This window comes from Hyla sarda, chromosome 1 (genome assembly GCF_029499605.1).
Source record: "Hyla sarda isolate aHylSar1 chromosome 1, aHylSar1.hap1, whole genome shotgun sequence".
In the NCBI taxonomy this organism is placed as follows: Eukaryota; Metazoa; Chordata; class Amphibia; order Anura; family Hylidae; genus Hyla; species Hyla sarda.
This window is the reverse complement of record NC_079189.1, coordinates 555,826,118-555,838,471: the sequence shown is the minus strand read 5'-3', so window position 1 is coordinate 555,838,471 and position 12,354 is coordinate 555,826,118. Positions and strand designations below refer to the sequence as shown.

The window sequence follows — 12,354 nt, the reverse complement described above, 5'->3', positions numbered from 1 at the left end:
ACCTCTCCTTCTTCATGTTCAATACTTTTTCCCTGTGTCCTTTATCAATATTACTCATACTTTAATGTTTAAGCTTATTTGTTTTGTTTCTTTGTATGTATGAATTACTGATTGTTATCAATATATGGTGAATATACCATATCTTGGTAACAATCAGTAGCACCTTTGGAAAAATATTTAGTGAGACAAATAGTGACCTGTTCAATAATTATTTCACTCACTGTAGTATCCAATAGAACATAGCACAATTTAATCAAATTCCACATGAATCCTATGGAAAGGACCTATTTAAGAGAACATAGGCATACAGTTGTATATTATGGCCCCACAGGCTTCTATAAGTGCTGTTATATGGCTATAAACAATTTTAAGCTTGTACAGAGCCATAATACAGTCAGGTGCACAAGACCATATAACTGAAGCAAACTCATTTACCTGATTCATGTCTCGATTATTAGGTGATGGATTAATGGTCGTCTCCCATTAGCATACACTGTGCAAATTAATCAGACATGTTTGTCGTTTGTTTTCTCTAAACCAAAGGAAATAATCAGAGAATTCTGGGAAATCACTGAATCAGGCAAATCAGATAATCAGGTGTATTGATGCATTCATTTGTAACAATAATTTATCTAAACTGTAATTACCATGTAATGAGCATTGGCTGTTATTGCTTTAGTCAAATACTTTAATTTACTTTATACAATAAATTTGGCAAATATAATAATACCTGGAATTAGGTTATTATATTAGGAGCTTCCTTAAAGGGAACTTTCACATTAAAATTGTAGTCCAATATTATGGCATTATGTTATAGAGCAGGAGAAGCTGAGCAGAATAATATATAGTTTTATGGTAAAAGTTACAGGATAACTTGCTCTTTATTCGTTTAAACTTCTGCTCATTTTGACCTAAGTAGTCAAGTGGGCGGTGCTCCCCAGATTGATATGAATAAATTTTAACTTTTCCCACAAAACCATATATCAATCACCTCATCTCTTCCTGTTCTATAACAAGATGCCTGCAGAGTGGACTATATTGCAATGTGACAGGTTCCCTTTAAGCTGGCTAGGACTTTGCCATGTCAGAGGACATCAGTACTATAAATGGTACACAATGATTGGGGGCCCCCAATAGGTCAGGCCTCAGGAGCCTTGTCCTATTCTTGTGCTCAGAGCAATCCATTAATGCCTGCCAAGGGTTCATGTAGCTGACCATCAGCAGAATATAGTCCCTTGGTGGACTGTAAAAAGAGGCACATAGCAAACGCAGCTAGATATTTGTTAGTGGTGCACCTTGTTTTCTTTGAGAGAATTGAAATTGGCTCCTTCAGTAGATTTACTGACTCCTGTCTTCTGCAATATGTTATGTAGAACAGCTTATATCTCCATGTGTGGAACATTTCCGATTCTTCTTAGGTTATGTCTATTGTATTGTATGGCTGTATGGAGGAGGTAAGCACAAAAGTTGCATTATATCTAGAAATAGCTTTTTGACTTTCTAATCATTTATTTAAGGGAGCACAAACATTGTTATTTCCTTTATTAATTCCATACACAATAGACCAATCACAATAGATTTCTACAGGCACATGATGATATGGAAAATAGAAACATTGGTGGAGATCTAATAAGCTGCGGCAAATGCTTAAATGTGGCTCTTTTTTGCACCTAAATGCCGATTTTCATGCACAAATTAGCAACAATTAGAGCATGTATGCTGCCCACAGAAAGGGGGCATAAAGGGTTAAAGATGGCTGGAGGAGGGCTCGGTCTCACATGGTGGGGTATATTGGGGGGGTGCCACCCTCACAATAAGGCACATTTAATAAATGTCCCTTACTATATTTATATTTAATGCAATAAACTTTCGGCATTAACCTTGTCAGCATTATGCTGATGTACTCAATTTTTTTCATTTTTTTTTTTTTATTATTATTATTATTATTATTATTTTTTTTTTTTTTTGGGGGGGGGGGGGGGGGGGTTGGGTTGACCAGAGGCATAACTAGAGCATTCCACACTTTTAAGTGTGCCCCAGATCAGACCTCAAATCACCTAAATTAGACCCCAGATCAGACAGGCATTCATTTTACCTCTACTTTCTTCTAGTGACCTTGTTTTCAGGGCCTAGCACACAGGTCCCCTAGCTACATCAGGCACACAAAGTCAATGCCATGGTGCAGAGGGCAAATAAGGAGTGGCATGCAATAACTTTATGCCAGTAACGCAGAGTCCTGGCACCACAATAGCCACACTGAGGATGAATGATGAGCCCAAGTCAGGGCTGTATGAGAGTAATACTTCATGTAACCAATAGTTTATAGCAGCGATTGACCCGTGGGTCTCCTTCCCATCTGCTTCCAGTCACTGTTGCACTTGTTATGCCATTGTACGGATGTACAGTGCCTATGAGGCCAGGAGGGTAGAAATACAGATCTCTATCAACCCTATTATAGAAAAGATGATGTTGGTGAAATCTCTCCAGAAGACCACCTTTTTGAGACTGGCTTTTCTGTGCCAAATGTTCAGTTTCTTGTTTATTATGAATTCTTTGTGAAGACCAATTTTGTGCAGTCGTCTCAAAGAGGTTTTCTTGTATTTTATAAAGTAGTTTTTTCTATATTGCGAGCCTGAAGGACCCTAATCTTTAGGTCACAAAACACCTTAGAGGTACAGATCTTCTGTTTTAACGTAACCCTCTTTATAGTATATATTGTACTCTTTCATTCTTCTATTGGTTAATATCCTGTTAACCAGGGATCCAAACCCTAAGGAACTCTGATTTTCTTCAGGAAGCAATGTTCTATAATGATCACTGTGCTGTTTTATTCAGCCCTTGTGTTTGTTAAACTCCATCGCTCAGTCTATTCAGAGTCCTCCAGGGTGTCAGTCTCTGGAGAACAGTACGTGTTAACCATCCACAGCAGGGGTGAGTGCCTTCAAATCTATGGCGGGGGGATTGGGTTCTGATACAAACCCTGCAGCTTCAGCTGATAAGTTGGGAAGGGGGGGTTTGTTTTAGTAAAAAGATTTAGCCTAGAGAGTTCTCTTCCTGAATAGAAGACTTTCAAGCGTTTTTGCAAAGAGATGAATGTCTTTAAACAGATGCTGCTTTTGATGTGTGCGCAGAATCATGCAGACATTTGTGACACAGCAATGGAAACAGAGCAAAGAAAAATCCAACTGTTCGCACAAGAAGATATCGGACAAGAAGGTGAAGTCTCCTCTGCACATTTTTTCTACATTGCGCAGGTAATGTAAACCTTATTTCCACTCCATGTATAATGTGCATTTTCCTGTCTATTCTTTAAAGAGTACCTGTCACCAAAAAAGCATTTAATATAGCATTCCTTGTGTAATTAACAGACACTTTCCCCATCCACTTGCTTTTAAACTTATCAACATAAAAATGTTTAAAATGTGATAGAAAAAAAAAACCTCTAGGTGGCTCTGTTCTGTTCCCTGCCACAATTAATACAGTGAGTTTGGTCTCCTACCAGCCTGGCAGGAGTCCAAACTCAGGAAGTGCTTCTCTGCACTGAGCTTGATTGACAGCTGCACAGAAAGTGAAAGCTCTACAGATTCTCACAGAAAGCTACACAGACTGAAACCTGCAGGAGAGCCTCACTGATAGCAACACAGGCTGAAACATGCACAGAGCCTGAGGTCTTCTCTTCATCACTGCAACCATGTGAGGGCAGAAGTAGTGCCCCAGCAGGCTTCAGTGATGTCATGCCTGCTGGGAAATGCCTACTTTCTCCCGCTGGGAAATTGTACTATGTGAGCAAGAAGAATGGTAAGATACACAGGTTTTTAAAGATCTGACATCTTTTTAAGGGCTGGAGGGGTGTTAGTAGTAGTTAGGGAGCATAGCCTGAGGTAGTTTAGAACAGTTTATTTGGTGACAAGTACTTTTTTACTTTGCCACTCCAGAAAAGAAAAACAGAGAAAAATCTGGCACTGTTATAATTCCTTCCATAAATGTGTAATATTAAACCAATGTGTGCTGTTAGCTGAACACTGAAAGTCCATAGATCAATACGGGTGGTGCTTCATGCTGAGAAAAGACAGGCAAATATCTACACACATAAGAAAAAAGAAATTGCGGAGCAGCTCACCAGTTCCAAGGGATCAGGTCTGTGACATCGTAGTCAGGCGACAGAAGGACGAGGAGGCTGAGATGTTACAGGGGGAATGAGACATCAGGGCCACAGCCATATCGCACCCTTTGGTGCTTCGTCAGGCCACTGTCAGGCCTGACAAAGCACCAAAGGGTGCGATACGGCTGTGGCCCTGACGTCTGATTCCCCCTGTAACATCTCAGCCTCCCCATCCTTCTGTTGCCTGACCGCGATGTCACAGACCTGATCCCTTGGAACTGGTGAGCTGCTCCACAATTTATTTTTTCTTATGTGTGTAGATACTTTTTTACATTCCTTGGCAGAAGTGCTCCAAGCATGGTTCCAAGTGTGTCACTTCAGGCCAGAAGATTGCAATTGCCAAGATGCCCTGTAGTCAGTGATGCCAATAGAGTTAGTATGTAAACGAAAAATAAGTGGGTTGGTTTGTAGGGCCATATCCCAGTTGGCATGACTGCCCTTCATTATAGCCCCAAATTCCCACACTAAGTGTCACATGCAAAATGAAGCTCACCGGACTGTACCGTTCCCAGCAGATAGCGTATGGCTTTCCCAGGTGGTAAATAAATACCAGAAAACATGAGGTATCATGTTAACAGTTTGACATCTTTACTAGTGCAGATGCTTGATAGTTACAACTTCTGTATACATATGAACGGTTGCAAGAGCTAAACAGTGCAGTATATGATGGTTTTCCCCAGAAGATATAAACTAGGCTGTAATTCTCCTTATTTACTGGCTTGGGTAGGATAACCCACCAGTGTTGCTGTCTCATAATGAAGAATCAAAGATTCAGCTCTGCTTCCCATACGTCTAAAATCTCCCATATGGATAAGGCACGCAAAGACTCCCCTGGACAATACAGACCACAAAAGAAAAAAAAGGCTCCAGCTTTATTTGAATTCCTTATAAAAATGCATCCTTGTAATGGCTGACATATTTTGGACAACACACTGTCCTCAGTCATGGCTACTCTCTTTAAACATGCATTCAGAGAATGATTGTGTGCGACTCCTCATGGCTGGAGGATGTGGAGTCACACACAAGGATTCTCTGAATGCTTGTCTAGAGAGAGTTCCCATACAGCCATAACTAAAGAGAGTGTGTTGTCCAAAATATGTGCAAAAGCAAAGGAAGACAGAGGCTGTACTCTCCAGTCAGGTCTGTTTATTCTTATCCAGCCAGGATAGCAGTGTAACAGACGGGGGAGCCGGGTAGGGGGCAGGGAACACCGGGACAAGTTTCGTGCGGCTTAGCCGCACGAAACAACTTGTCCCGGAGTTCCCCGCCCCCTACCCCGCTCCCCCGCCTGTTACACCGCTATCCTGGCTGGATAAGAATAAACAGACCTGACTGGGGAGTGCGGCCTCTGTCTTCTTTTGCTTTTGCACTGTGCTCCCTGTCTTAGCTACGCACCTCCGCTGCAGGCTTTGAGTGGATCCCGTCCTGTGTGTTATGTCCACTTACAGTGTCGCTTAGTTGCGTACGTGCCGGCTCCTGTCTCTTCTTGCTTACTGTAGGCCATTGCAGTGATGCATCTTATCAATAATTCTATTAAAATTGAAGCTTTCATATTAATAGAGCTGGAACCTTTTTATTTCTATTGTTGCTCCCATGTTTAGCATGCTGTCTTTTTCTCTCTTGGGTGAAATCTGTTTCTCTTGGTACAAAGCAATACTGATCTGTGTAGAGTTGCCCCCTTTTCCCTCTTGAATACAGTATTCCTTTCTCTAGCGTCCCAACAGCAGTGGGCCTCCATACTCGGCACCCTGGCATAAGGAGTGCTGATGCCCTCACTGGACAAGCTATCCTTGAATACTTACTGGGCAAGCTGTCCCTCACAGAAGTCTTATCCACTCTGTGCTATTGGCCCTTATATAACCTAAGCCACTCCCCTAGCTACAGTGAGCTCCAGTATTGTCTGTCTAAGGACTTTCCCTTTGTTTGCCGCCAGTCAATGGGAAAGTCTGAAAGAACAAGATTTGGATTCAATATTTTTTTCTCTAATGAATCCTCTCAGAGGTATAGTAACTACATGAGCAGCGTAAATCTGTTTCCTCTCCGGATAGGACGCTATGGTGTATCACTGTAGGCAAAAGATAACCTGTCCCTTTTGCTCAAAGAACATTGGGTAGACTAGATATGATTGTAGCAACTGTGAGATCTATTACGTACAGATAGCCTTAGGATAAAGCAAATGTTTTTGTTTGTTTTATTTGTCTTTTTATTATCTGAAAGAAAACAAAGCTCTTGGAAATAGTTTAGCGTTTAAAACACTTATTCCAGTTTTTCGAATTTTGTTTAATTGTGTGAATTCTGTAAAATGTACAGTACATCATATATAGATGGGATTTGTAAAACGTTATCCATACATAGTGGAACAATTCGGCACATATTTAAGGACATGCTGCAGATTGCCTATTATGTTGTGAAATTCTTGTGAATCTGAAGAAAGATGCAGCAAATAAATGTACATGTAACATTGCAGACTTTGGTGATTTCTTTTCAGTACAGTCATATAAAATGTATGAAACTGTATAAGCCTGAAAATATGCCCAATGTAATATCTATGTAAATGTCTGGTATATATAGTACACAGGAAGCATATACTGGCGCTGACAGTAAATGCACACTGCAAATGCCATATGAATGGAGTTTAGGTGAACTAGAAAGCAGCATAAGGAGTACTGTAGTAGTAATATATATATATATATATATATATATATATATATATATATATAGTGACACAGAAGCATAATGGTTCCTCCAGAGAGACACAGATCTTAGTTACATGGTGGGATGCTTATGCTTATACAAGTCTCTTTAACCAATCACATATATAGAAGAAGCGTTTTTCCTAATGTGGAATTTCTTAAGACCCTTAAAGGGGTACTCCGGTGGAAAACCTTTTTTTTTTTTTTTTTTTTTTTTAAATCAACTGGTGCCAGAAAGTTAAACAGATTTGTAAATCACTTCTATTAAAAAAAAATCGTAATCCTTCCAGTACTTTTTAGGGGCTGTATACTAAAGAGAAATCCAAAAAAGAAATGCATTTCCTTTGATGTCATGACCATAGTTCTCTCTGCTGACCTCTGTTGTACATTTTAGGAACTGTCCAGAACAGGAGAAAATCCCCATAGCAAACACATGCTGCTTTGGACGGTTTCTAAAATGGACAGCAGAGGTCAGCAGAGAGCACTGTGGTCATGACATCAGAGGAAATACATTTCTTTTTTTGGATTTCTGTTTAGTATACAGCCCCTAAAAAGTACTGGAAGGATTAAGATTTTTAATAGAATTGATTTACAAATATATTTAACTTTCTGGCACCAGTTGATTAAAAAAAAAAAGTTTTCCACGGAAGTACCCCTTTAAGCAAATTATGTAGAAAGGAGAAGCATTTTTAAAGGTAGCCATATTGATGTGATCAGTTATTCTGAGCATATCGCACAGCTAAAAAAATTAATTGCAGGCTACCCTATGAATTTCTGTTCTGTATTTCACAGCATAGTTTTCTCCTCAGGACAAAATACACTGTGTGAACATAGCCTTACAAGTAAGTTTAATACACTTTTATGTAACCATTTAATAATCTAATATTTCATAATACAGAACCTGTCGGGACCTACTCATACTGGAATAATGTGATTTTTTTTTTCAACATTAAGGACATGTTTCTAATTCTTGTTACTTCCATTTGAAAGGTCGCCAAGTTACCCCCCTCCTGGATGTGGAAAAAGCAAAGTAAAACTAAAGTCAGAACAAGATGGAATCTCTAAAACTCACAAACTGCTGAGAAGGACTTGTTCTAGCACAGTGAAAAGTGAAGACATGTGTAACGCAAAGTCCCACAGGAACTTTGGCCGATCTCTGTCAAGTGATCCTAGGGCTGAACAACCAATGGGTTTAAAACCACACAAACTTTTGAGTCGTCAATGCTCCGCAACCATTAAGCAGGAGGAATGCATTTCACTGAAACAACATAAACTCTTAACACGTTCTTGTTCTGGAGATCCCAGATGTGAGCACAACAGCACCTTGAAGCCCCATAAACTTTTAAGCAGGTCTTATTCTAGTAATCTTCGTATGGAAGAATTAGATGGACTAAAGAACCACAAACTACTCAGCAAGTCTTATTCCAGTGCCCCCAAATCATCCAAAATGGACCTTTTGAAAGAACCTATCGCAGAGGGCAGGCGGCTCTCTCTTACCTCAGGGCTGATTGGTATATTAACTCCAGCTGCATCTTCACAACCTGCTGTGCGTACATTGGTATTTTTGATAGGCATTCTTTTTTACATAAACTATATGACAATATTAAGATGATGACAAAGTGTTGCTTGTCTTTACCTGTAGCTGTCAGCTCCGGATTATGTTAAGGACTTAAGTGTTAAGGATGCTGTGCCAAGCCTCAGGATACATGGTTCCTTCCTCCCCCCATCTCTTCCTGCCTTAACTATTTAACATGTGGGGCTCAGTGCTGGAAGAAGAGCCTAGTATTTCAATTAGTCAAGGCAGGAAGGGATGGTGGAGGGAGGAGGCATGCATCCTGCAGCCCAGCACATCCTGATTGACTCTTGACCTCTCAGCATGATATAATGCTAACAGATTGTTAATTTCAGTGGCTTAGTGCCGAAAGCTTTATTCGTCTCTGGCCCTGGCCCTTTATATTCCTTTCCTTTTGAAACTGAACCTCTCAGTTTCAACATATATCCTTTATAGGTATATGTTTTAAGGTATTTGCACCATCTGTCCTTGTGTCTTACCAGCTTACTGAATGAGTTATCAAAAAGAAGGAACAGATGGAAAGGAGTGTGACTGCAGGATCAGACTACATAGGACCTGTTTGTAGTCTGTAACCATGGAGACACATAGTTCTGCAGAGCAGCTGTAGAAGCAAAACAATAAGGCTAGGTTCAAATCTGGAAAATGGAGTACCTAGTACTGTATGTAGATGTACATCTGCCAGGTCCATTGATTTAAATATACACAGATGGCCATGATTTTAAGTCCCTCAAATAAACTTTATACAAAAGAATAAGCAGAAGAGCTGCACATAAACTGCAAAAAAATTTGTTTTACTTTAACCCCTTAAGGACTCAGGGTTTTTCCGTTTTTGCACTTTCGTTTTTTCCTCCTTACCTTTTAAAAATCATAACCCTTTCAATTTTCCACCTAAAAATCCATATTATGGCTTATTTTTTGCGTCCCCAATTCTACTTTGCAGTAACATTAGTCATTTTACCCAAAAATGCACGGCGAAACGGAAAAAAAAATCATTGTGCGACAAAATCGAAAAAAAAACACCATTTTGTAACTTTTGGGGGCTTTCGTTTCTACGCAGTGCATATTTCGGTAAAAATTACACCTTATCATTATTCTGTAGGTCCATACGGTTAAAATGATCCCCTACTTATATAGGTTTGATTTTGTCGCACTTCTGGAAAAAATCATAACTACATGCAGGAAAATTTATACGTTTAAAAATGTCATCTTCTGACCCCTATAACTTTTTTATTTTTCCATGTATGGGGTGGTATGAGGACTAATTTTTTGCGCCGTGATCTGAAGTTTTTATCGGTATGATTTTTGTTTTGATCGGACTTTTTGATCACTTTTTATTCATTTTTTAATGATATAAAAAGTGACCAAAATACGCTTTTTTGGACTTTGGAATTTTTTTGCGCGTACGCCATTGACCGTACGGCTTAATTAATGATATATTTTTATAGTTCGGACATTTACGCACGCGGCGATACCACATATGTTTATTTTTTATTTTTTTTACACTGTTTTATTTTTTTTATGGGAAAAGGGGGGTGATTCAAACTTTTATTAGGGAAGGGGTTAAATGACCTTTATTAACACTTTTTTTTTACATTTTTTTTGCAGTGTTATAGGTCCCATAGGGACCTATAACACTGCACACACTGATCTCTAATGCTGATCACTGGCGTGCATTAACACGCCTGTGATCAGCATTATCGGCGCTTGACTGCTCCTGCCTGGATCTCAGGCACGGAGCAGTCATTCGTCGATCGGACACCGGGGAGGCAGGTAAGAGCCCTCCCGGTGTCCGATCAGCTGTTCGGGACGCCGCGATTTCACCGCGGCGGTCCTGAACAGCCCGACTGAGCAGCCGGGTCACTTTCACTTTCACTTTAGAAGCGGCGGTCAGCTTTGACCGCCGCTTCTAAAGGGTTAATACCGCACATCGCCGCGATCGGCGATGTGTGGTATTAGCCGCGGGTCCCGGCCGTTGATTAGCGCCGGGACCGACGCGATATGATGCGGGATCGCGGCGCGATCCCGCTTCATATCGCGGGAGCCGGTGCAGGACGTAAATATACGTCCTGCGTCGTTAAGGGGTTAAATCTGCCATAGACCTTCATTAAAAAAATAGATACAGTGCAGTATTATGTTTTTTTCTGTATACAAAGTTATTAGAAAAAGTGTAGTCAACTGCACTTTTTAATACAGTAGGAAGTTCATGTCCCAGCCAAATGTATGTATTCCAAAAAGGCACTTATACATTGGCTATTAAATAATCTTTCTCTGGGAAAATGCAGTCTAGTCTGCAGGCATTATGTTATAGAGCAGAAGGGGTCAAGCAGAGTCATATAAGGTTTTGTGGGAAAAAATTCCAGATGACTTGTCAATTGCCATTAAAGGGGTTATCCAGGAAAAAACTTTTAGATATATATATATATATATATATATATATATATATATATATATATATATATATATATCTTAACTGGCTCCAGAAAGTTAAACAGATTTGTAAATTACTTCTATTAAAAAAGCTTAATCCTTTCAGTACTTATGAGCTGCTCAAGTTGAGTTGTTCTTTTCTGTCTAAGTGCTCTCTGATGACTTGTGTCTCGGGAGCTGTCCAGAGTAGAAGAAAATTCCCATAGCGAACCTCTTCTGCAGTTCCTGAGACAAGCAGAGATGTCAGGAGAGCACTGTTTCCAGACAGATATAACAACTCAACTTCAGCAGCTGATAATTAAGATGTTTTAATAGAAGTAATTTACAAATCTGTTTAACTTTCTGGAGCCAGTTGATCTAAAAAAAATGTTTTTTTCCTGGAATACCCCTTTAAGTAGTCATATGGGCGGTCTTGCTCATTGGCGGAGAGCTTTCTGTAGAAGTATGCATATAGAGAGCTGTCACTCACTGAGTAGAACCATCCACCTGACTACTTAGCCAATAAACAGAGATTACATGAATAAATGACTGGACCTTTTAAGTTATACTGGACCTTTTACCATAACACTATATATCAATCTTCTCAGCTTCTCCCGCTCTATAACATAATGCCTGCAGATTGGACTTCCTTTTCAATGTAAAAGGTTACCTGTAAAGTTTGAGTAGATCAACAAATATCTAAAGAGATTTTCCCATTGTACATGCTCAACCTACACCACAGATGCTGGCTCTGTGGTGTAGGTTGAGCGTATGCTGAATTGAGCCAGAGCTATTAAAGGGGTATTCCACTGGAAAAAAATTTTTTATCAACTGGTGCCAGAAAGTTAAACAGATTTGTAAATTACTTCTATTTAAAACATCTTAACCTTTTCTAGTACTTATCAGCTGATGTATGTTCCAGAGGAAGTTCTTTTCTTTTTGAATTTCCTTTCTGTCTGGACCACAGTGCTCTCTGCTGACACCTCTGTCCATTTTAGGAACTGTCCAGATGTCAGCAGAGATCACTGTGGTCCAGACAGAAAGGAAATTCAAAAAGAAAAGAACTTCCTCTTGATCATAACAGCAGCTGATAAATACTAGAAAGGTTAAGATTTTTAAATAGAAGTATTTTACAAATCTGTTTAACTTTCTGGCCACCAATTGATTTAAAAAAATAAATAAATAAAAAGTACCCCTTTAAAGTGCACCTGTCACTTAACAGGGTTATCTGGAACTAGAAAAACCATTGATGCTTTCTTCCAAACACATCTTCACCCCTGACCTTAGGTTGTGTGTAGTAATACAACTCACCTCCATTCACTTCAGTGGAACTGAGCTGCAATACCACACCCAAACTGAGGACAAGTGTGGTTCTGTTTTTGAAAGAAAGCACCTATGGTTTTGGTAATCCTTGTTAACCTTTCTTGTAATCCTAGACATTCTCCTAGCAGAGATAGGCATATTCTTAATATTGTTCAGCAAGCAAAGCAGTAAAGGGAAGTGGATGTTTTTGTCTGGAA

The 12,354-nt window shown here is 39.6% G+C and overlaps 1 protein-coding gene across 1 annotated transcript in view; it reads left to right on the top strand.

Moving 5' to 3' along the window:
• Window positions 1-12,354, top strand: part of PARP8 (poly(ADP-ribose) polymerase family member 8) — a 337,824-nt gene that overhangs the window by 240,897 nt on the left and 84,573 nt on the right. The window contains exons 11-12 of the mRNA XM_056541980.1: window positions 3,132-3,254; window positions 7,846-8,401. Of these exons, the coding sequence (XP_056397955.1) occupies window positions 3,132-3,254; window positions 7,846-8,401 (679 nt within the window). The remainder of the gene's footprint in view (window positions 1-3,131; window positions 3,255-7,845; window positions 8,402-12,354) is intronic.